The sequence below is a fragment of the Gobius niger genome, assembly GCF_951799975.1.
Source record: "Gobius niger genome assembly, chromosome: 13".
Taxonomy (NCBI): domain Eukaryota; kingdom Metazoa; phylum Chordata; class Actinopteri; order Gobiiformes; family Gobiidae; genus Gobius; species Gobius niger.
In genome coordinates, this window is record NC_136864.1 from 31,281,212 (window position 1) to 31,307,784 (window position 26,573).

The window sequence follows — 26,573 nt, forward strand, 5'->3', positions numbered from 1 at the left end:
TACTCTTCAAATCAAAGATGTGTCCTGACAAAAGTAAGTTGACTTTCTCTTCATTGGCCATTGGGCAGCTTTGAGGGGTGGAGGGTGTGTTTGTGATCCTTGTCAAGAGTAGAGCTGGGCAATTAATCAAATTTTAATCTAATCAAGATTTTAATAAAGGTCGATCACGATAATCACGTGGTGTGTTTTAATCATAGACTGTAAATATAATAGTCACTCCACCCGTTTACCATAATGACCACACTCGACCACATTTACAGACTCTCCCTCCTGAGCTCTGATGAAGCATGTTCCTAAAAAGGGCATAAGGGCGGGATCTTCACTGTAGACTCCGCCCTTGTGTGATGTGTAGTTCGCGCTGCTCCAATGCGAACAGTCCGACCCTCATTAGTACGAAAACCGTCCGGTCTCTTTAATTGTAACTAACGCTAAAGTTGTTTTTAACGTGTCTAAAGTCCAATGCATTCCAATGGGACACTAGCGGCGATATGGAGGTACTACAGCAATGGCGGCCCCTAGTGTCGTCGTCACAAAGCAGAGCAGCCAGCGGCCATTGGTTTTAACTGAGGAGAATTGGCCAGGCCTGTCGAAATTCTGGAAAAAAATATGGACGGCGCAATGCTGCAGCGCCTGTCAGGTCAATCCCAGGGAAACACTCGGCTCAAACAAACAGGAAGCAACATGCGGCAGCCAGAGGAGGGGACCCGGTGATTTAGCGTGTAAAGTCAGCTACAAAGTTGCATTAACTCGTCTATGGGCAAAACAAAAACACGAGGGAGCTGCCAGAGGCCCAGGACGAAGAGTTTAAACTTTCAAAGAGAAAAACGATGGAACGCTTTGGGACCATGTTGGTTTGTTTTGAGGCTGCAGCCGTGGATTAGCTTTTGCTGATGAGTCCGCTGCAGTTTTCAGTTTGCTCCAGCGTCTGTTTACATGCTCGTCCAGGAAAGACCACATTTATTGTTTTTTTCTCTTAAACAAATAAAATGGAATCGAAAATCGAGATCGATCAATATGGGGAAAATAATCGTGATTTTTTTTTTCCATAATCGCCCAGCCCTAGTCAATAGTAATAACAACAAGACAATACAAATGATGGATCTAAGGAAAAGCACTCACCATGATGAGGGAGCTGAGCAGCATGGTCTGGATGCGCTTGGTGCCCTGGTGTCTGCACAAACACACACAAAGGCACTTCGAACACACTTTCTAACCATGTAAAGTTGATACAAAGACCAGAGCCTCTCTAGAACCAGGTCTAAACTAGGACTTAACCAGGATAAGTCTCTAGTTTTATGATTATCATCAATTTGATTCAAAATTAACGTTACAGGGACAGCTCATCTTCCAAATGACAAAAAACTTTCATATCAAGTTTAACTTTATTCTCAAACCTCATGCACAGCTCTGTGACTGACCCGCACCCCAGGGGAAAACGGTGCTGTGGAGTCAGAGCCGATCAATTATCCGTGCAGTGCATGTGAGGTAGACGTGATGCCACTGACCCCATTTTACAATTTTGTTTGTCCAGTTTTTTTTAAAGCATTAATTAGTTGAAACAATTCAGTGATTAATTGCCAAGCCCCGTCTAAACTAGGACTAAACCAGAACTGAACCAAGTCTTAATGAGTCGAAGTTTGAAATGCCTCGCATCAGAACATGACTGGTCTAAACCTGATCACACCACAGCCTCTAAAATCCCCACCAAAGCTTCAGCCGAGCAGCTCCTCACTGTCCTCTCCTCACCCTTCTCTGTCGCCCTAACAACCACTGGCTTGGCTCCAAAAATAAGAAATAAATAATGAAATAACTGCATGGACTCGGAGTAATCCAGGAGCCGCTGGAGAGGGGCACATAATCCGCTGACTGCAGCCTGAGAGCGGTGCACTGCTGCTGGGGGCGCTGCAGGAGACGCCCCCCCCTCAACACACAACAGCCATGGAGCTATTTAAACAGAACCACGAGGAGATTCTTTTAACGAGGAATGAAATAAATGGTGTTTGATAGTTCCTGAAGAGGGATGGCTTTAAGACATGAATGAAAAAATGATTCCAATCCGATACACTCTTGTACGCGCAACAACGACCTGTACGGCAGCTGCAAATAACTGTCTTGCTAAAAAGTGGCACCTAGCATGGTGGTGAAGGGGTTAATGTTGTGTTTCACAGCTAGAAGGTCCCTGGTTCGATTCCTGCGTTGAATGGGGCCTTTCAATGTGGAGGGTTTACACAGGCAGAAGCAAGTCACAATTTTTGTGCACTAGGTTTCCTTTGGATGCCCCGGTTCCCCTACCACTAACAACATGTACAATAGGCCAGGTTGAGTGAGCCTGTGTTTGAGAGTGTGGCAAAACACTTACTTACTTCTAACTTTGACTTGATTCTTATCTTAATTTTAAGGGTATTTAGAACACAGTTACCTCAAACAGACTGTCCTTTTGACACAGTCCTGCCTTGTCAAAGTCTCCAGCATATCCTAGGCTGTGTGCATGTGTAATCTGGTCTACGCATCTTTTTATACACACACACATTTTTTTTTACACATGCACACATCAGATTAAACACGCACACATCCTAGGTGCGACTTTGACAAGGCAGGACTGTGTCAAAAGTGTAAAAGAGACTTGTGCATAGACCTTGGACATTTTCCGTTGATCTTTTTCTACAACATGGAAATTTGCACACACATAGTTCTGTTAAACATGAAAAAAAAATAAAAAATGCACGCACAATTCCAATGACACACGCCCACATCTTAACTGTATGTTGTGTTTTTCTGTGTAAATAGCCCTCTAGGGGAAAATACTGCGAATCAGTTACATCTGAAATGTCAAAATATATAACATGACTCATGGTACATACTTGATGCTATTCAAGTAAACATTTTGAAAATAACTGAGCTCAATCAATCAAATTTTAGGGCGCATTCCAGTATGAAAACATAATCGCAAAGCATCAAGAGTTGATGACAGAGCTAGAATTTATAATGAAATTGAGCTACAATGTGAAAGATCAATCTGACTGGAGGAAATGTGGTTCCTTGTGTATTTAAATGTATACTTTCAGTGTAAGTAGTTAAGGTTTCATAAATATTCAAGCATGCTTTACACCAGTGTTTCTCAAACTTTTTCAGCCCAAGGACCACTTTATCTTCCATTTTTTCTTTCTGAGGAGCACCAAACAGAAAAAAACATAAAGATAAGCTAGATTTATGTTTAATATGCAACTGTTTCAAGTCCGTGTCATGCATGAAGATGATCTTGTTAGGGAGAGCACGGTTCTTCTTGGTCAGTCAGAAAGTGGTCAGTCAGAAACTCCACATATTTTTCAGAGGTCATTTTCACACCTTTTCATCAGCAGAGAGATCCTTTTTCTTTCCCATATTGCTTGAAAATGATGATTAACTGACAACTAATCATCACAGGCGTCTGAGATTGATGTCAGTGAGACACAATACCATCCATGAGTTTAATTGAAACACTTTTTTTTTTTAAATCTTTCTGACACTGAAATAATATTTGCAGAATAACTTCAAATGCAGTGTAAAAACGGTGGCCTATTCCTTTAAGAAGCTTGACAGGCTTGTAAAGTGCAAATCAAATCCACTCCATTAGGGAACCTCAGTGAACAAGGATGAAGTACTGCAACTGTAAAACAGGCAGACATTTGTCGGTGCAGTGTGTGGATAATGGAGGACTTACCCAATCTTGACTGTGTCCAAAGTGTGGCAGGGTGTCCCGAACACAGGCACCTTCCCCATAACGAACATCATCACCTCAGCTCTCTGATAGTCCGGCAGGTTCCCCCCGAAGAACCCTACAGCACAGGACACATCCCAGTGTCCGGGTTACCTATGGTCTGCTTACTGGACACATTAGCTATGGTCTGAATGATGGACACATAGCCTATGGTCAGTTTGATGGACATGTTGCCTATGGCCGGTTTAAGTCATTGACTGCCAATGACGTCTATAGATATCAATTAGGTTTTTCAATGGGAACAGCTGCAGCAAAGCCTTGAGCTTGTCTGGTGTTAAAATCTTAGTTGTGCTGCCTAATGCTGACACCTAGTGACTGAATAAAAGAACTACAAGTTCTTTTATTGAGTCACCAGGTGGCAGCATTGCTCTTTCGTTTTCTCAGCTTTTTGGTCAGAAAACAGCATTTTGGATGATTTCACCTATTTTCTACGGACGATTACTAAAGAATGGAAAGAGGTACAAACAAACTTTTTTTAGATGAAAGAAGAGAGTCTAATCTTTGTTTTGGTGGGTTTCGTGTTGACATAGACCTAGACATACATTTTCTGTGTGTCTTGAAAAAACAGTCAAAATCCTGAAAAACCTCTGGCAGTGGGGAGCTCTCTGATTTGAAAATGGCTGGCAGTCAATGAGTTAATGGAGAACGCTACCAATGGTCTGTTTACTGGACACATTACCTATGGTCTGAATGATGGCGTTCTGCACGATGCGCTCCTCGCTTTCCTTCCCCCTCTGTCCTGAAGACACGCTGATGGCGGACCCTCTCCTGGAGTCTGCCCCCAGCTCAAAGTCCACACTGAGGCGCAGGTGCTTCAGCAGAGTGTTGAAGACCTCCAGTACGGTGGGGCCTGCATGGGTCAAAAAGATACATTCCAACTATTGGCCTACAGGGGTATGGAGGAAGATGGGGAGCATAGAAGAGGAGAAAAAGGCATAGAGGAGGATACCGGCGCATAGAGGAGGACAGAGGAACATACAGGGGCAGAGACGAGCACAGAGGGGGGGCCTACAGAAGTCAGCTATCACACCAAGTAGACCACACTACACTATTGTCTAAAAGAAACATGTATCACAACCCTGTCACCCAAGGCCTGAAACTGACAGCCACTGGTCCAGCTGGTTTACACTGAAAACCAAAAAAGCATCCCATATCCAACTTTACCCATGTTCCCTCGTCAAAAATATACCTGGAGTAGCATTTTGCTTCACGCAGTTCCAGTTCACTTTGGTTGTTTTTTTTTCTAATGCATAAAAGCACTGTAAATGTCCACTTACACTCATTTGGAATCACTGCCAATCGGATTTCCGTAATAATAAACCATGGGCTGTAGATGAATTTACCAGCAGCAGAGCACTAATATACTGTTTTTATAATTGTGCTCAGCTAATGTTAGTTTCTGCTAATCTCTTTGGATGGCCACAAACCATTTGGAGCGTCTGCATGAAACAAAACACAAGTCCGGGTAGTTTGTGATGGAAAAACATTAAACGCTTAAAGAAGTCATTTATCGGATATAGGACCTTTAAATAGCAGAAGGCGACTGTGAAAAGACTCTCAGGTGACACAAGGGGACCCCAGTGAGAGCAAGGGTACACACACTTCTAGTTTCTAACACACCATTACGTTCTCCTCTACTCCACACTGATCGTACCCAGCCACAGGTTTGGAGGAATCAGGCTCTCTGTCTCAAAGGTGAACGTGTCGCGTCTTTTGGCCAACTCCGGAAGCAAGATCCCTATTCACAAGCACACAGGGCCGATTTTCTTTTCAGGAAATAAACTGTTGGGGGAGGGGGCACAGGTGCACTGGTTTGATACACTGCACCGGAGAGGACCTAATCCTGCAATAGGGCTTGAGTTTTCCCTTGCAGTGGAGTCATCAACTGGACTGGATTTGTTGCTTTTTTTGACGAATCTACATGTTCCTCTGTTCAATCAATGGTAATGACATTTGTGGTTTTGAGCTCTCCTCCAAAGAGTAGAAAGATCTCCCAAAGACTCACCCAGTTTCTGATTATCTACTGTTTTTAATGTTACTGTATATTGTCGATCAGTCCTTCCAGGATCTCACGATAAGCGCGGGATTGCAACTGTACCTTAATTCTGCAACTTTTGAGCAACTGAAGTGACAGTTTCTAGTCAGTGAAATCAGTTTGACTCATTAACTGTGCATGGTGCCCAGCGCCTCCACAGGTTTAAGTCATTCAGACTGAAGCAAGGACTGTTGCATCTCTTTAGTCGGACTTTACAGCGAGCACCGCTGTGTGCTCCCTTCACTCTGTGTCCAAAGACATGTTTGATTTTGATATTAATGTATATATATATATATTTTTAAAAACGCTTTCTATCGCAACTTCCGTAAAAATTAGGCATTTCAGATACAATCACAAAAAATGCTCGCAAAATCCTGGAGGGACTGGTTAATAGATCTACAATGTTTACATTTCAAATTAAAGATTTAGGCTACAGTGGATATTTTTCTTTGCATCAAGCAAATTGAACAATTTAGAGAAAACTGATAAACAAACCATCCATCTTTAGTATAGGGCCCCCCATGAAGACAGGATCATTGTAATTGTAATCATGTGTAAATAACTATTTGCAGTCTTTGTGATTTGAACATTTTCATTAAATTGCGATCTATCGTACAGCCACATAACCCAGAAATTTGGCATAATTAAATGCACAGGTATTTGCACTGAAGCAATCCTTCTAGCAATAGAATAAACTTTAAGTCATCGAGCCCCCCAGCAGCGTGTCGGGCCCCAGTACTACCGGCCCTGCTTTGCCCACATAGAAACTGACGGCCCTCCGAGGTGACGTGTTGCTAAGAGGCCTGCCTTCAGAGCGCCTCACTCAGCCCTCCTTCACACTCCGTCTGAATCAAGGGCCTGCTTATTTGCAAATCAATTCCTATTTTCAACATCTAATTAAAAAGGTGTTGAGGCTGTTCACTTCATTAGCACTCACTCACAAAGACAGAAACATCAGAGGAGCCAACAGCACAGTGACATTCAACAAAACAGGTTGGAAAAACGGACGCTTAAAAGACGTGGCAATAACAAAGGTTTTCGTAATGGCAAAACAGGCAAGGGGCATTATGGGAGTCTCGCACAGGCCAATTCTCTCCTCACAAGAGAAAGTATACTCATCATACAACATTAAGTACCTCAAATTGACAAATACAGTTACAGAAATAAGGTCTATCAATAATGTGACCACATGGAAGATAAACAGATATAAGGACTGCACAAAATGGCACAAAATTAGATGGCACAATATTGATATTATTACCAGGATACATCACCAAATCACGGGGACTAGGGTGCTTCTAAAAAATGAAAGTTTCAGGGCAGTGTTCTCCAACCCTGCATTACATGATGCTTGTTATAGAGAAGCTGTAAAAAAAGTTTTAGCTGAAAATATTGATATTTAGGACTTGCTCAACTCTATTGAAGTTTTTACCTTTTAAGTCACATGGCGCCAATCCAAGATTCAGACATTTTTATTACTTTCAATTAAATCAAAACAAGCTCAACTATATATGGTCTAAAAAGACTACAGTTTTGGTGTCAGGTGTAAAACCGATGTAAATATTATTAAATATATTTCATATTATATAATATATAATATGAAAATATTACTTTAGTTTAAAAGTCTTCAGTTGTTTTAAAAGAAAATGTTTACCCATGCTAACAAATGCTAACACTAATGCAAGAGTCCACATAAAAGCCAATTTAATTTGAAATTAGTTGCTAATGTCAGGTGGTGCAACTGCAAAAAACAGCAAATAACCATCTGAAAAATATAGGGATGCACCTATGGGTCATATAAAGATTCAGTAGCCAAAATATTATTTAATTCAAAGAATATTTAGAACTTGCTCAATGCGATTTAATGTTCAAAAATATAAATAATAGAATCGAATGATCCTGGAGCTCTGTTGTCACAGGCTTCGTGCCCCTGTAGGGTCTCCCAGGGTGACGGGTCAGACAAAGAGCGGTTCAGAAGCTCCTTATGAGTGACCAACAGGCCCGGTCAGAACCATGAGGCCGTCCTTCTGTGGACCCACCACCTGCAGGAGGAGCCATAGGGGCTGGTGCAGCTCCAACAGCTGCCCACACAGCCCGGAACGGAAAAGTGGAAGAAAATGGATGGATATGTTGTATTAGGGTCTAAAAGCATATTTTCAAAAAGTTTTTTCAAAACTGATGGCATGCATATTTTTGAGTCGATAATTTTGTGTTTAAACAAGTTATGTTTGTTAAATAACATTTAACAAGTATTTAAATGTATTTTGATGTATTTGTAGCTTCTCTGTATAAAAAGTGTCAGGTGGAGTTTTCTCTAAAATTTAAATAGTTTCCAAAAAAATTGTACAAAGTCAAATCTTTGCCAAGAATATCTTAGACAGCCTTTCTCCGCTGAACATTTCATCAGTAATTTGTAACTGACTGATGCTGGAATCAGCAATAAAGCCAGAGGACCACGGACAGAGTGCTCAGTGTCAGCCCAAAACAGTGATCGGTTCAGTATCGGATGTTTTAAACCAATATCTGATTTTTTTTTCTAGTTTTGACTCTGATAACTTATACCAGTGTTGGATCGGTGCATCCCTATATTTTTCAGATGGTTATTTGCTGTTTTTTGCAGTTGCACCACCTGACATTAGCAACTAATTTCAAATTAAATTGGCTTTTATGTGGACTCTTGCATTAGCGTTAGCATTTGTTAGCATGGGTAAACATTTTCTTTTAAAACAACTGAAGACTTTTAAACTAAAGTAATATTTTCCAATATTTACATCGGTTTTACCACCTGACACCAAAACTGTAGTCTTTTTAGACCATATATAGTTGAGCTTGTTTTGATTTAATTGAAAGTAATAAAAATGTCTGAATCTTGGATTGGCGCCATGTGACTTAAAAGGTAAAAACTTCAATAGAGTTGAGCAAGTCCTAAATATCAATATTTTCAGCTAAAACTTTTTTTACAGCTTCTCTATAACAAGCATCATGTAATGCAGGGTTGGAGGAAAGCAGATTTAAAAAAACTTTTTTTTTACATAGTACGAGGAAGCATCCATCTAACACTACCAAAAATTAAAACGCATGAGAACTTTTAAAGCGCATAAACTTTTCGACTTCTGTTCCACTTCAGCCGTGTTTTGACCCTGATTTTTGTATTTTTTCTGCAACAAGTCACATTTACAGAAGCATTTTCTTATAATGCACCAGAGAAATGAGTCATCAACACATTGAACGCAAAAGGCAAATTAGTTAATAGAGTAATGAAGTGTTTCCCAATCAGGGGTACAGGGACCCCTGGAAGCACTTGGAAGGGTAAACTTGCAAATATTGAATACTCTCAAATACACCCGAATAAAGTTTTCTTTCAAACTAATATTCAATTACCGTAGTATTCAGTTTCAAGCTAGTTTAGAACCTGAAGCTGAATCTAACAGGGTAGATAAGGTAACAAGGTATTGCGCATAAAAGGCCCCAATATACAAGATAAGTAGAGAAAAGTATAAGAGGAAAGTAATTGAATTTCTTTTCTTTGTGTTGAAAATCCTCTTTATTACTAACTGTCCCAAGTGTTCTCCGAATAAGGCCCCAGTTACTAAGTATCCACAAAGCATAAGTGCCTCAGGTTTTTGTATTCATTAAAGTAGTGCGTCATGGTGGAAAGATGAGTGAAAGCAATGAATTACATCATTACATCATCTCATCTGTTGTAACCAAGGTTTCTCTTTTTGTTTGAACTTTGGTTTGAACTGACTAGTTTAGGTACAGGCAAGTAGAAGAAACCACTCATGTATGACGATATGATGATATTGACCATGCTGGCTCTCAACCTGGGCCAACCTGACCTAGAGGCTGGAAAAGCCGAACTGGAGAAAATGTGCTTGATTAAAGGCACACTGCGTAACATTTTGTACTATACTTTTGCCATCAGAACAAACCTTGATCTTAATGACCAGCTGAACACAGAAAATGCTGTTTTTTGCAGTGGGTAATCAAAGAATGGATTTATATGAGGGACTAACCTGTCTAAATCTCAAATTCTACTGACTTTAGTCACATCTCCATGGAGACGAGCTGGAGATGTACCCACTCCTGGTAAAGTTACAGTCATGTCTGAGGAGAGCTGAGCCGATCACAGCAAAATTACTTTATTTTATGAGGTTTTTCAAGAAAATAAAGGCTTGTGTTTCAATTTTATTTATTGGGTAAAATTCTACACAGTGTGGCTTTAAGGTAAGAGGTGAATTGTTAAGAAACAATCCAAATTCTCTCTCTCCGCAACAACATCTGGGTTGTCAAAGTGAATACCCTACGCACAGGCTTCATTTGAACCAAAATGTCACACAATAATCCATATTTCCCTCTGTAGGGCTGTAGCATTTGTTGTCATTTTAGGCCATGAAAACAATCACACGACCTAATCCATCTTTTATGGCTTCCATTCACAGAACTTTCCTTTGCTCCTCTGTCCCTCACTGGCTGGAGAGAAAAAACCCAAACAAGTTGTGATGCTGAAAGTGAATGGGGCGGAGTTTACAGCTCGCCTGAAGAGGAGGTAGTGGGCGTTGATGTCACGTTTACTCGGAGGCGTCTGGAGCTGAGCAAACAGGCTGAAGATGTGGAATCTGGGCGTACGCCATTTCATAAAATGTTGCTCTGTTGAAGCGCAAAGAAAGCAATGCTCTGTTTGTGGACATTGTTTTTGCCAATCACAGAACATTTTTTATTTATTTAAAACATCAAATTGCGAGGTGGCAAATGGCGATCATTCGTATTGAAGACATATTTTCTATGTAGTTTGAATGAAATACCTATACTGCGGGTATTTCCAAGATAGGAAATACAGTATAACTCTTATTCATAGAGATTTGTCACGGTAAGTTTGATGTTTGCAGGAGCTGTCAAATGCGGCCCTTCAATCCAGCCCCCAAAACATGACCACATCCGGTAACAATTGGCTAAAAAGGGTAAAAAACCGAAATGTTTTCACTGACAGGAAACTATTGCATAACTGCTGCTATTTTGCTTCTATTTTACTTTGTTTGGAGAATTCTGGTTCTCTGGGCACCTGAAATCTGTGGTCAATAGAGTATCCAGTGATACCAGATCCCGGTTATGTGTTTGTGACTGACCGACTGAGCCCTTGGCAGCGATGGCCACGGTCTCCAGCAGCACTTGCACGATGCCGGCCCTCGCCCGCGGAGTGTCCTTTTGGTGGTTGTCCAGGTGGTTGAGCACTTGCTGGATCACATGGTGCGAGTGCTGGGCCTAGTGCACAAGAAAACAAGTACAGCCATGATCCAGATGTTTCTCCCACAGACGGGGCCGACCAAGAGCTGTGCTGCATTAAAACTAGGGCTGGGAACCGTTACATTTTCTTCAATCCCGGGACTTTATCAAGACTTTCCATAACGATGCCTGAACGATCCTTTTCTCAATACAAATACAGAAATATTATCTAGAACCACCAAAAAACGGAACAATAATCTGCATTTATTCCATAATAGACTATTTCTTTTAAATTTGTATTTTTTTTTTTAGATAAAACAACAACGTAACTAGATATGTTTGTTTTTTTTCGACACTAGCCGCACTTAAACTTTTTTTTCCCCCAGATTAATCGATTATTGTAATGGTACCCAGCCCTAGTTACAACTTGTTGGATTTAAAAACTGAAAAGTTTAGGTTATTGTGTGCAGCAGCCCTGACCCTGAATTTTAAATGAAATGTGTTGTTTAAACCTTCAGCATATTGTAAAATCAGACAAACACAAATCTAATTCGGGCGTTCTGCTCTCCCAAAATTTCATCCACTGAGCGGCGCTGTGAGAAAAAATGACACCGTTTGTGTCCGAGCGCACTTCCTGTTGCTATTATACTGCATTCAGACTGAAGGCGATGGAGACTTTTCTGTTCTGTTTTATTGCCTTCATGGTTTGTTCAGCCCTGTGAGGAAACTCCTGTTGTGATATTGGGCTTTGGCCACTGATTGATTTAGACGTCAGGGGCGAGTGATTTTGAATGTGTTCTGAAGTGCAGGAAGGAGCTCTGGACTGAAAAAGAACTGCTGTTTTGGTTCTAACTTACTGCCATGTCCTATGGATCTTCAACTATAGCTATACACACGATCTACACAAGGATCTCCCCAGTATTTAAGCACATATCCAGCCCATATGTCTGAATAAAGGACTATTATTTGTGCCAGTGGACGATGGTTATTCCAGGTTAGCCCTGTTAGCTTGTTACAATCGCCTACAGCTCATTGTTGATGAAAAGTCCACAATAAACCACAAATGATCAAGCCCGGCTCAGTGTGTGATCGTCTCAAAGGCTGCTTTATATAGTTACGTTATTATTGCATAATACTTGTTTTCATCGGATCTATGCGCTGCTAAGGAGCTAGCTAGCTCCGGGTGAGTGGTTAGCAGCTCGGCTACAGACTTATTTTTTGACATGGCTGATGTTCTCACGGTGAAAACACAGACTTGATAAAGTTGTTTTGGGCAGAGAGATAATCAGAGGCTGTCAGTGCTTTTTACTATAGTCTCCCAGGGACAGCTCACAGACCCCAGGGCAACGCTTAGCTATCCTGCCCGGCCACAGCGGGGCAGTGCGTGGCTAAAAGTGTCCACTGAAGGCAGGAGGGGGGGCGGGAGGTACAAGCCCCAAGAATTGTATTCCTCTCTTAGCAGAAGATGAAGCCAGCAGAGCGAACGAAAACGCTCCGGCAGAACCGGAACTTGTGAAGACTATTGCTACCCATAATGCACCGCAAAATTCAGTCGCTCCCCCGCCCATCGGATGAAATTTTGGGAGAGCAGAACGCCCGAATTCTGAAGCAGTTTTATGGAGAGTGAAGCTGGCTAGTTGTTGTTAGCATTAACACTTTGATCTGTGAAAGTTGGGGGACTTGTAATGTACATCACAAAAATGCATTATGGAAGCAAGGACTGAGCTGAGACTGCTCCTCCTGGAACCGCCACCTTGACGTGGTGGAGGGGTTTGAGCGCCCGAATGGCCCTCTGTTGTGAGGGGGCTTCGTGCCCCTGGTAGGGTCTCCCATGGCAAACAGGTCCTAGGTGACGGGCCAGACAAAGAGCGGTTCAGAAGCCCCTTATGAGAGACCAACAGGATTGTGAGAGAAAAAGAAATGGATGGATGGATGGATGGATGGATGGATGGATGGATGGATGGATGGATGGAATGAGACTGGCTGCTGACGCCTGGTCCGCCACTACACTGTTCTCTGACAAAAGGTCCATTTAATGCGACAGTTCAGGGGTCTCATTTATAAAATGGTGAGATTCTTGCATTACATATGTCACTTTTTCACCCATTTTATATGTACAGGGAGCTTTATAAATGAGACCCCAGATTATCACAAAACGACCAAATTAAGGTTTTATTGCACTCAATGTCGTAACTTTTCTCTGCCCCTTTGTCCCATGCTAGAGAAAAAACAAATAATTGTGAAATTGGAAGAGAAGAAGCTAGCTTTAACGTGATTCTCTTCGTTACTTATAAATGGCTTTGAATTAATTCACATGCACTCTTGGAGGTCCTCGGGGATCTGCAGCCTGGTGGAGAGGTGCCAGACGGACTAAAACACCGATGCAGTAGGCGCTGATGTTGCTATCATTCGAAGGCAGTCCGGAGCGGGCCGGTGAGATTACCTGTATGGAGTACATGATGATCCTGAAGCAGGACACGGCAAACTCGTTGGGGTCCCACAGGTGATGGTTGTCGAGGTGACTGAGGGCAGAGAAGGTCAACAGTAGAGTCAGAGGGTGAACGTATCGGTCCCTAAACCAAAGCATTAATCCAAAGACCAATACCCTCATAAAGCTGCGGACGGGAGGCTGTGTGGCTAATGCTACAGCTAACACCCAGAGCGGTTTAAATACTCCAAAATCTCCAAAGAGAGTCCATGTTACCACAAACTTTGTTTACTATACACAATGAGCCATGTGGTACTGGGTTTAGCGTCTTTTAGAAAGGGCTGTCAAAATTAAAGCTTTAAAGGAACAGACCACCATTTTTATCATACTGAGATATGTTCTTACCTGAGCTTAGACGAGTTGATGCGTACCTGTCTGGTCTTTGTGCAGTCAGTCACGCAAAGCGACCAAAGATGTTTGTAGCATTTGGCCTCTCCCAATGTATTCCTATAGCTCCAAATAGGGGTGAATTTAGAAGCGGCCAAGCCCTTTCATGGGCATGTACAGAGACAGGTACGTATCAACCTGTCTAAGCTCAGGTAAGAACACATCTCAGTATGGATAAACGGTGGCCTGTTCCTTTAAAGGGACTATACGTAGTATTTTCCTCCCCCTACATGTTCCAGCCATGTCCTAATGTGTAGAATGAGCTCAGACCTGTTCACCACAACTGCCTCGAAAATCCTGCATTGTCACTCAGAAAGTTGTTACTTCGGCTAAATATAGAGACTGCAGTTACGTGTAAGACCTGAGGTGGCAGTAGTGAGCATAAAATGACCAACTTGCAACTACTTTAAATACTCACGATTAATAATATCATGTTTTGAGCAAGCACACATCTGTATCTGAGCACACACATGAAAGACTACATATTGTAAGCTGTTTTTATTCACACCGTGCTCTCAGAATAGTGTTCTGTATCGGCAGGTGCATCAACCCCAAATATGAGCATTGGATCAAATAAGACAAATGTTTGATTGAGTCCTACAAAGAACAATGCAGGAGATCCCCAAAGTTCTCAGTCCCCGTCCTCATCTGAGCGTCGTCACATTCATTGTTGTGACTTTTTTGTTGGTCTTTTGCGGCACCGCCGACGCTTCCCAAAAATGTCCCATGCACGGTCTTTTGGCAGAGCTGCGTTTGGGAGGCGCCTGGTGCTGCACTGCGAGGCTGCTGCTGTTCACACGTCACAGCCTGATCTCCTGTTAACCCCACACAGCTATTTATAGAACCTAATGCCGCCTTTGTCTGCGGCAGCCCCCCGCTTACGCAGTTCCGTTATTGGTTATTGCGAAATCAAGCGTAAGGGAAAAACATATTTCATTTAACTACAGCTGAGTTTGGTCCAACCTCACATTATGTCTCTCAGAGGGTGAGAAACAGAGGCGACCACGGTGTGAACGTGAAGAGGAATGTAAAGAAATGCAATGCCCCAGGTGGCCAGCGGGGGGCGGAGCAGCTCTAAAATAGTTCACCCAGAGTCAGTGAGCGAGTGTGATTGAGGACAGGGCTGCAGACCCACATTCTAAGTAGGTCTGCAAAACATAAAAATAAAAAAGCAATGAAAATGTGACAAAAATGTGACAAAAAAACAACACAAATGAATGAAAACGCGCCAAAAATGACTAAAACGTGAGGAAGAAGCTTAGATGAGTTTTCGCTTTCACATGAGGCGTTACATTGTAAGCTCTCCAGCTGAGAAGCTTTTAGATTAGGGTAAAGTTGGAGGAAATGTGCTTGGTTAAGGTGGGGGTTAAGATATTGTATGATATATATGACAGTTATACACTGAAATATCAATCACAGCAGAGATGAAAGGTCTGAAAGAAATCACCATCACCGGGGCTTTGAAGAGGACAGTGTTCTGACCAGAACCAGGAAACATGACCATATTAGTCCAGTGCTCCGGTCTCTGCACTGGCTTCCTGTTGCTCAGAGAATAGACTTTAAAGTAGCTCTGCTTGTGTACTAGTCTCTTCATGGTCAGGCACCAAAGTACATCTTTGACATGTTAGAGCCGTATGAACCACCTCGGGCCCTGAGAACCTCAGGGAGAGGTACTCCTGGTGGTTCCCAGAGTCACCACCAAACATGGTGAGGCTGCGTTTCAGTTTCACGCAAGTCTGGAACCGCCTCAGTGAGGACGTGAAAAAGCATCCTGACTATGTTTAAGTCCAGGCTGAAAGGACGCCTTTTTACTGCTGCCTATGGCAATTGATTGTATTTTAACAAATTTTAATATATATATTTAATATATAATCTAATAAATATGGGTGTCTGGTGTTGCTGTGAGGCATATTGAGTTGTACATGTACATGAAATGTGCCATACAAATAAACGTGCCTTGCCTTGTTTTAAGTTGTGGCCGATACAAAGACAAGCTTTTGGAAACTGAACAGACAAACAGTCCATGTTTTATTATATTGTTTGGAGTCTGTAACTTAGGTCTGTTCTGTGTCAGACACAGGCCCCGCCCACTCCTTGTACAGTATTGAGTATTGGTCACAGTTTGACATATTCTGGTGAATGTAACCAATAACAGTGTGAAGCCACCGAGTAACGCATTACTCTAATCACAGTACTTTTTCCAGGAAACAGATAATCGAATGTGTTGCTATTTCCAAACCAGTTATCAGATTAACGGCTCACGACCCACATGCTAACAACAATGAGTTTGTGTCAGCATTGTTGATGCCTCTGTTAAAATGCACTTCCAATAAAGTGAGTATTGGAAAACCTGTTTGTTGTCTGTTGAGGCAGGGGAGGTGTGGTCGGCCAATCCTGACTGTGACTTAGTAAATCAAGTAATTAAAAGTAGTAATCAAGTAATGGCATGGCATGTTTATTCATACCGTTCATTTCGTACACAAGGCAACTCCACACGCCCAAGTAATCAGTAAAGTAACTAAGTCAAGGAGTAATCAAAAATCAGATTACTTTTTCTCCTCCAAATGCTTATTTTAAAGAGGATTAATCAGAATTTCGATTTAGGAAAGTTGTGCTCGGTTTTGACCTGACAACATGGAGCCTCACACTGACATGCATGTTATAGTTCAAAAACATAATTAATGGGTAACTAATGGTTCACTAATTGTTTATTCAAGTAATAAACAGATTTCCGAGCTAAAGTTCCCATCAAAGTTTTGGAAATGTACGGTTCGCAGCCGTAATTCGAAGCAGTGAGCGTCAGACCAAACATCTGTGTCATGGTTCAACATCTGCCTGCCAGGTTTCAGAGGAGCAGTATCGTCTTGTCAGAGTGAGACCTCTCGCTGCAGTTACAGTCTCTGTCTCTGTGACCATGTTCTGCTCTTTCCTTCTTCATTTACCCACTCTCCAGAGGCCGCAAACCCCACGTCTAACGGGACGATAAACATATGCCATTCTTTAACAACTTCTCAGACTATTAAATATTTGGAACTAATAGGATGGACTTCACTAGTTGAAAGGCTGAGTTTAAGAAGTGTGGGGCTTAATCGTTTAAATCCACTCCCTGCCAGAGTTTTCAGCCTGGGAACCCTCCTCAGAGAATTCACCAGCCCATTTCTACACAATTATTACAATTAGCACGGTAAGCCTTCCTGCGGCGGCGCTAACGGCATTACAGAGAACTGCGCAAAGTCAAAGTGTTCAAACTCTAAAGTCACGGCCGTTTGTGCAGCACCGGAGGGAACGCCGTTCTGGATAAACATGAAGACTGCAGCCATCAACGCAGAGTCGAAAGGACACAAGGGACACTTTAGGAACAGTCCACTTTTAATTGACTTTTCTTACTATTTGTCCTAAAAGCAGATACTTCAAATATAAGTACAGCCTAACAGTCAAGGTGAAAGTGTTCATCCGGAAATGTCTGGGTGTGTGAGGTGTCACAGGTTTACATCAGCAAAGTGACTATTTAAGAAGGAGAGACGGGGAAAGATGAAAGTGAAAGCAAGTGTTTCATATTCCAAGGATAGAACTGGGACTCACTCATGGCCCTTAGGTACAGAATTGCTGCCCAGCAACAGTTCTGGAATATTTACCTCTTCTTATGACACATTATGTGTTCATTTCCGATAGGGAGAAATGATAAAAATCACACAAGTGGATAGATCAACATTTGAACTCTAACTATGTTCTTGTGAAAAAAACTAAATTAGATCAGTATTTATCTATCCATTACATGTTTCTTTAAATATCTTAATGTATATCTTCATATCATATAATACATGAATATCTTAAATAAATTAATTGATGTAGTGATTTATTAAATACTATGGATATATTTCTGACAAATACCGCAGTACAGTGGCACAGTGACATCTGCTATGCCTGTGCCTGAGTGTGACATCAGCACAACAACCAGCTGCACCGCTGGCATGGCAAACATTTGAACATGCTACATGGATAATAGCATGCAGCATGCAAAGAGCAGGCTTTGAGTTTACGCAAATACAAGGATTCACACAGTTTTACTGCTTCGGAGCAAAGAAGAGCTGCCATCCAAGATGGAAGAAGATGAGTCAAACAGCCTTTAAATCAGTGGGTGGATTGTGTGTTGGCCGTTGAATAAAGCCTCGGATTTCTCCTTTCCTACATTTATCTGCTGTTCTGCCCGTGTTTCCTGAGAACCACCTGGTGCTTAACTTCACCTAAGATCCAGTGAGCACCTCTGGCTATTCCTCAATTTTAAATATTTAAAGGCAATTGCCAGATGCAGGGATGCACATTTACTTTAAAAGCTTTCTTGGTCTGAAAACACTGGCCTCAGAGCAGGAGCTGAAACAGTGCCTGGTCCTTTCCTTAGAAAGCACGTAAAGGGACTTAAACAGCAAAGAACTAGAAGAACAAGAACAGTAAAGGGTCTCAGCTCTGCAGAAATGCCTCATTTTGTCCCAAAGATCAACAAAAAATTATAGAAGTCCCGAACAGTTTCAACCGTTGAATAAAATATAATATTTGCATAATAGTGTCCACATAATGAGCCTGTATCCCACAGCCGCTTCTCTTGTATGTGGGATACTCCCAGGATACTCACACGAGCACAGGCCGAACAGCGTTGTTCATGTTGCCGTAGGCGGCTCTCCCCAGCAGCTCTCTGAAGCAGCTCTCAGCCAGAGCCGCCGGGTTCTCCTCGGACTCCTGCACCGCTGCAGAGGGGGACGAGGGGTGGCCCAGCCTGGAACACACACAAGGCCGGATGTTAACACCCGACAACGGGCCAACACTGGTAACACACTTCTCACACCAACCTAAAACATACACAATGGACTAATCCCATGGCGATCAGAGCCCCAGTAAGTTACTAGGGCACTTGTGTTTGGAAGTTTAAAAGTACATTTTTTAAAGATCTTTAAATCAGTGATATAAAATGAGCTCTTAAGGTCAAACACTGGGATTAGACATGTACAACCTGCTAGTGCTGCACCGTGCTAAAGCACAGTATGCTTACACAAAATTAAAATACCAACAAGACTAAAACAGTACTAAAATGGGGGTGAATTAGGAAAATGTGGATGGATGCTTTCACACTGGTCAGGGCTGTCCACTCCACAGCGGTGCTTTGGTCAAGCAAACTGCTGCACTTGACTTTGGAAACAGTCGCCTCTGGAGCTGACGGTGTGGCGTTCGGAGCGAGCGTTAGACAGTGAAGTAAATGTAGCTGAAGCGTGTGATCCACAGAGGACATGTGTGGCATCATCCACTATTATGATTGTGATCATTTAGGGATATATTGTACCTCCCTAAATCCTGTAGTTTAGACTAACTCAAATCTGTTCTGAAATGCCTGTGAGTCTTGTTTAACAGTCAAATAAAAATTATATGCAAACCTTAACCCATTCACAAAACCTGAGTTAATCAATATTGAATAGATCATAAGCTGAAAGCTAAAGCAGCCCCCAGCTCTAAAACAAACAATAAGATAATGGTCCATTTGGTCAATCCTCACACTGGCTCATTATACTCCAATTGCTCCAATTATTCAGAGGAATGCATTTCTCATTGTCACAAACTGAATAAAACAGCTGTGCTCTTCCATTATTAATAATAGTCACTATTTGATAATTACACACAGAGGAAAGGCAGATGCATCACAGGCAGTGGCTCTCCATGGAAAAGAATGTAATTATGTTGGTCCCGCTCAGCATTCACAGAAATTAAAAGCTTATCACTGGTTAGAGGGAGGAACATGAGCGTGTGTGGAAGACACGGTGAAGGGAAGACAAGAAACGACTCTCTGGGTTTAAATGAAAGTGATATAAAAGAAGCCCTTTTGAATCAATACAGCATTTTCTAATGAACAAACTGAAAGATCAAGATGTGTTTGAAATGATCACCACCCGCCTGAAAAAGAGCTCTACCCGGCTTTATGGTCAGGGCTAAGGTATTGTCCCCATAGGGAAATACATCCTCCGCATTTGACCCATCCTTCCACACTGGGACACCCTCAGCAGCAGTGGACCAGATCTGGATCTCAACCTTTGGAAAGAGTTAAAGAAAACTAAAGCATTGTTGGAAACCAGTTACAAGGAAAGGTACTAAACTAAATACTGAATACATATGGTTCAAGAATCCAGCTGGGGACCGGCTTGTGTCGTCAAAGCAGGTCATTGGGTCGGTCAGCCACCTTGACTCGCATATATACACAATGCCATCCCAGTCTTAATCCATTTGATTCCATCTTCAAGGTTAAAACTGTTCAAATGGACTTACTTTTTATTGCTCTCATTATAGTGAAAGCATCCACAGTTTTTTGTCACTGGACGGAGCCCCAGGCATGGCCTGGATTCAAACCATATCCGGGCTACCCTCCGGACGGCTCTGTCCCATAGGTTTTAATATGACAGCTTCAGCTCTCCTGAGAAGGCAGTCCACTGAGTTTAGGAGGGTGTTTATGGGGATTTTGTACACTGATGTTGGCTCCGCCCTAATTCCAATTGGACTGTTACAAACCTTAGCTTAGCATTCCTAAACATTCCAATGGTTAGCTGTAAGCAGCAGGTAGCATTGGATTTCAAACTACAAATGGGACCTTTAATAATGATTTTTAAAGAACGTGGTACTAAATAAACCACTAATAACGTGTGCTGAATGTTCCACAATCAATGTAGATAAATGCAATGAAGAAGGTAAAATGGACACAAGTTCACTACAGCAATGATATGATTGTTTGCCATGGAAATGTTGGTGACATTCTAGTGTCTGGGTGTCTGTCGGATAAAGCAGTCTATTAAAACATATTGATCGGCACACTCTGAGGGGAAACATGAGGAGCCGGTACCTGTCCATGTCCTCGCTGTCCTGCATGTTGAAGAGCATGGAGGGGATGAGCTTGTCCATGTGCTGAGGTTCCCAGATGATGGCCTGCAGCTCATCGTTGACCGTCTTCCTGACCACGCCCTGCAGACCCTTGATCCCCGCCACACGGATCCTGCACACAGCATAAGAGTCACGACCGCTGCAACACATTTTGAATAAATTGACAAGAAGGAGGCTAACTCTGTTTTTCTACTTGTCACCGCTGTGGAGCATCGAGGAGTGGAATAAAACTCATTATAAGGGCAGTAGGTTATGGAAAACAGACACAACACTGGGTCTGTGATGTCATTGTTTTAGTAAAAGTTGTGGAGACGCCGGAAAGATGGAGCCACAAAAAAGGCGTTTTGAGATCTTTCCACTTTGGGATCTGGTTTGGAAAATGTTGTTTACAGACTCCCAAAACACTGGTTTTGTGTGGATGATATGCTGGATTGATCAAACATGTTTACGTTTAGTCCTGACCTGGACTTTGTGTGGACAGGGCCTCACACTAGGCTGCTTCCTCAGCCTTCACCGATGAGTGGCACCGTACAGCGGTTTACTGTGGGTCCTAGCATTCTTATAATGAATCTACCATGAGCTTTTAGAACTGTGGTAATTGTAAAACCGGTTAATTGTATGTTGCTTTATTAGTCATTATACACAACTGTACAACAAAATGTATTTCGTATTTAACCCATCCCTCGATCGCCATTGGACGACCTGTAGGGAGCAGTGGGCAGCGGCCGTGCTGTTCCTGGGGACCTGTCGCTATGACTGTGGCCAGACCGCTCCTCCAGACCTCGGAGGTTAAGCAGGGGACGGCCTGGTCAGTAATTGGATGGGAGACCGTTTGGGAACACCAGGAAGCCTGGGGAATGTAGTGAGTGAGTGAGTGGTTGGTCGGAGGGGCTGATGGCACAGACTGGTTGCCTCGCTTCTGTTAGTCTACTCCAGGGCAGCTGTGGCTAAAATAGAAGCTTACCACAACCAAGTATGGAATGAACAAATAATGCAATGTAAAGCGTCTTTGAGTGTCCAGAAAAACGCTATATAAAACCAATGCATTATTATTATAATTATGTGGAGCCAGATTAATGGTCAGAAACCTGGCTGGAGGATTCACCTATTGTACATGTTTTTAGCGGTAGGGGAAACCTACACAGATATGGGGAGAACATGCTAACTCCACACAGAAAGGCCCCGTCCAGGTGTGAATCGAACCTGTGACCCTCTAACTGTGAAGCACGAGCGCTAACCACTGTGCCACCATGCCGCCCTAATGTGAGGAGCAACGTAAAGCGTCAGTCCTGGATTCACGTCATCTAAGTCACGTTCTCTGAAATCAATCCCCATTGCCCGTTGCTGAATGCCAGTTGCTGGCTGCCCTGCACAGGCATGTGAGTCAGCCGTGTTACTCGTGCTCATAGCGGAGTTACTTTCACTGTTGTGAAGCGAGACGCGCCTCCTGCAGAGCTCACATTAAACAGAGCCGTCTGCTCAGGTGAGATGTGCTCAGATTCACGGTCCATTTGATCCGCGCCGCGCTTCACACTCGCCCGGCGCGCAGTGAGAGTCCTCGCAGGGCGCCGCGGGGAGGCAGCACATTAAATATGGAACAGGACAGACGTGGTGAACGCCGCCTCCACCGGGCCCCCCCCCTGACAAGCATGTTATCTTCAGAGAGCGAGGACGCACACTCGCACAGGTGGACGGGGAGATAGACGGAAAGAGCCGGAGGGGCAGCTCTGCAGAGGGTTCAACAGAGAAGTCAGGATTCATTCATTTTACTGTGAATCATAATCACACTTTAATGACAGAGTTAGCTGGACAGGGTTAAGGCGACACACTGCAAGTGAACGGGAAAAAAACAATATTCAGAAATATATATTTGATAAGGACAAAGGACAAAGGAAGGTTTGAAATTATGGGTTTATTTTGTTGATATATTAGAAACAAAGATTTTTTTCAGAGGGGAATGTGGATACGTTGAATGCCTTACACTACTTTCAAATTAGCTAGTTCTTAGTGAAATAAATCTCAATCAGTCCACCTAGGAATAAGACATAACATTAATTCCAAGAGTGGAAATGGAGCTCCAAAAAGGGAGATGTTGTGTTGTGATGTTGAGTGGAATGAAAACGGGCCCTGCAGTTTTATGTCGTCAGCGCATGAGCGTGTATTTCTCTGTGGACTTTTCTGGCTGGGCACAAACATGGAAATGACCATATTTGGATTACAGGGTGCTGCCGGAGGGATTCCATGCCTTACTACATAGATACCAAACTTTCAGAAAATCCCAAGTGGACAAACCGTAACGGGAGAGTATGGTCAGTGTTTTATTCTGACATTAAAACTAAAATATTAAGGGAGAAAACTTGTCCACTGCATGAAAAAGCCATGTTTTCACCTCCAGTGTCTCGGCTCAAATGAATTGTAATAATAATGCATAAGTCGAGAAACTCAAAGCTGGTTTTCTCTTTCATGCATTATTCAACTCCTCTGGGATTTACAGGAACCAGAGGCCCAGGGCCTCAGTCATGAACTCGAGACTCGGTTTCCCCCAGACACACTTGTGATTTGGTTCCCATTTGTGGGACACATGACAAATTCTTCTCCCATGTCCTATCTTTTACCGACCAATACATTGTAAAGGTCCTATATCATGCAGACTTTTTGGAGCTTTTAGCCATGTTGTAACACTATTTCCTTATCAAAAACACCTTGGCCAGAACCAAAGTGGGTTGACTCTTAATGTAACCAGCGCAATTCCCATATTGGGGGCCTAGAAACATTTGTTTGGGTTCCTCAGTGCTAATGTTTTACACTTAGAACTAGAATAGAAATTTTGGAAAAGATGAGAATCAGAAGCTTGTCTGGAGTGCCCTGTACAGGCAGGAGTGGAAATGACAGGTGATTTAACAGTGAATACAAGCTGTCAATTTCAGCTAACGGCATGTTAACAAATCAATAGCATTGTGATGAACAATTTTTGACCAGCAGAACTAATTTTGTGTACCCTCAACAATGCAATAGATCAGCAGAGGCTGCAGAGCGGGGAGTGTGTGGCTGAGTGTCCGCTGAAGGCAGGAGGGGAAGCGGGAAGACACAAGCGCCAACAGTAGGGAGTCGGAACAGTCAAAGTTTTATATTTATCAGCTACACAACTTTTACTTTTCACAACAATAATCTGAACAAAATAAGCGAGAGCAGCCTGTTCAGGACTTGGCCCTGAATGTGGAGGGAGAAAATAAATAAATTGGTCATTGAACTGCGCAGGCGTAGTAGATGTTATGGAGGCGAATTTACTCTGGCGACAGGAGTGAGTAATCCCTGCGATAGAAGCGAGTGACCCCAAATATTCAAGTGAGAAACGCCTGGCGTTTGTCTCCATCGCGTTCAGACCGATCTGAACGCGGCATAAGAAACGCGCTCTATATTATCATCAAACATTATTACAAACACGAGGTTCACATTGAAAATGACTGCACATTTTTAGAGCATACGACTGTGAACCCCCAGATCTGCTGCTGACTGTTCATTTGGTCATTACATTTGTTTTGTTGTTGCTGGTTTCCACACTGCTCTTGTTTGTAAATCAGTCATCCTTTTGTGCAGCCCTGTGAGCAACTCCTGCTGATATTGGGCTATTCAAAATCAATATAATTTGACAACACTGGTGAAGCGTGGGAAAATTCTGAAGCTAGTTTCTGATGTTGTGATGTTGATGCTCATAAAAAGTTTGTATTGAACTCAGCTGTTGTTAAAAAGGCTGGAGCCTGACTCGATCCTACAGCCTGAGTGGACGTACCTGGTGCGCGTGTCGGGGTCCTCATGGGTGGAGTGGCACATGGCGCTGAATTGCGACACAAAGAAGTCATAGCGTCTGTGATACGAAGGCGTGTCCTCTTCAATGTTGGCAAACTTCACAAACTAGAAAACAAAGCCAAAAAGACAGTTTAGTTCATTTACAGAACCGTAAGGACTACACAGTTAATGCAAATCAGGCCACGCTGTTATATTCATACACCGCGTTCCAAATTATTATGCAAATGACATTTTTCTCTGATTTTCTAAATTGTCAACTCAAATGAGAGTCAGCATAATTTTCAAGTCTTTAATTGGTAGAGGATCAATTAAATGTAGTTGAAAAAATCTCCCAGTGATGAGTATTTTTTTCAAAAATAGTAAAAAACTCAAAATCTCCAAAATTATTATGCATCTCATCGTTTCAATACATTTTAAAGCTTGTAATTAACTGAAGATGGTCATTTGTTGAATTTGCAGCATTAGGAGGTCATATTTACTGAAATATAAAGCCATTTCAATCAAAAAAATCTTAACAAGTCAAGTTATATTTTACCATAGAAGCCCTTCTTTGAGCAGCTTCAAAATTCTTAAATCCTTTAAACTTGTGAGTTTTTGGAGAGTTTCTACACAAACACGAGTGTGTCTGAATCAGCCACAAATCTCTTATCAGTACGATGATTAAGCTTAATCTTTCATGAAATATCGACGGTTTTCATACCTAGACCAAGGCATTCAACTATTTCATCAGCAGAGAGATCCTTTTTCTTTCCCATATCGCTTGAAAATGACGGTCTGCTTAATAATGTGGAACTTCCTTTTTCAGTAGTAGATTTTCCCTTAACTGGGTTTACCTGACAACTAATCATCACAGGCGTCTGAGACTGACACAATACCATCCATGAGTTTCATTGAAAAACGTTTTTTTTTTACCTTTTTGACACTGAAATACAATTTGCATAATCATTTGGAACGTGGTGTACTTAAACATTTGTCATTGCTCTGTTTCCCCGGTGCCTCTATGGACGATGTGCGGCATATCAGATTAAAACAAATCTTTATTCATTCATTTGCAAATCTAATAACCGTAGAGACAGAGGGTTTTAATAAACAGAACCTTCAATATTGTCAAATTGAGTGGCAAATCAAAGAACAACACTGCAGACTTGCCACTCGTTTTGCTCTGTTGCTATGCTGTTGCTATGCTGTTGCTATGCTGTTGCTATGCTGTTGCTATGCCTTTGAATCAGAGCGGCTTTGTCAGGTTCAATCCAAACGCAAAGTTCAATATTTGCAGATATTCTGTTTGCAGATTTCTTTCTACACCGGTGTCAGGAATATTGGCTGGACAGGTGATTTGGATCATCTGTGGAGGCCCCAGGAGTGGCCCTGTGGTGAAGGGCCCTTTGGAGCTCTCAATAATGGCACATTGTGAAGCCTGTAATTTCCTGCCGTCTGAGAGGGGCCAGGAGAGCCCTCTCAGCCCATCAGCGGGGGTCATTTCCACACATCTGCAGCTGACCGCGGGACTAAGCGGCTGATGGACCGTGCCGAGGGATGATTGGAGACAATGACCAGGGCTATTGGCTGGACGACTCACAGACACAAAAGAGGTCCACAAGAGAGAGTTCCACATGGGAATAATATTGTTGAACATTAAAGTGCATATGACAGGTTCTAATGCTTCTGAAAATATGACTTATGTAGAAGGGTAACATCAGCAGCAAGTTCATGAGTTGCATAATTAACATTCATTTCAGTGAAACAGCAATTTTGATGAAGAAATGTGCAGAAAAGTTATTCTCATTTGAATTTTTAAGCTGCTCACAAAAAGTGAATGAAATCACTTTTTCACAAATTGCTCTCCCGTCAAGATGCTTGTAGATCTGGGTAAAGCCTAACTGGAGAAAATGTGCTGGGTTCAGGCGGGGGGTAAAAGGTTAATTAAGGCTATATCCACATCCAGCCAGCTCAGTAAATGTGTG

General features: G+C 42.4%; 1 protein-coding gene across 5 annotated transcripts in view; it reads right to left on the reverse strand.

Moving 5' to 3' along the window:
- efr3a (EFR3 homolog A) overlaps positions 1-26,573 on the reverse strand; it is an 86,489-nt gene that overhangs the window by 12,645 nt on the left and 47,271 nt on the right. For all 5 annotated transcript variants that reach the window (XM_079570122.1, XM_079570121.1, XM_079570120.1 and 2 more), the window contains exons 6-13: positions 24,593-24,714; positions 20,765-20,914; positions 18,521-18,661; positions 13,459-13,537; positions 10,919-11,054; positions 4,437-4,607; positions 3,701-3,815; positions 1,120-1,171 (exon numbers count right to left, since the gene is read on the reverse strand). In XM_079570122.1, coding sequence (XP_079426248.1) covers positions 1,120-1,171; positions 3,701-3,815; positions 4,437-4,607; positions 10,919-11,054; positions 13,459-13,537; positions 18,521-18,661; positions 20,765-20,914; positions 24,593-24,714 — 966 coding nt within the window. The remainder of the gene's footprint in view (positions 1-1,119; positions 1,172-3,700; positions 3,816-4,436; positions 4,608-10,918; positions 11,055-13,458; positions 13,538-18,520; positions 18,662-20,764; positions 20,915-24,592; positions 24,715-26,573) is intronic.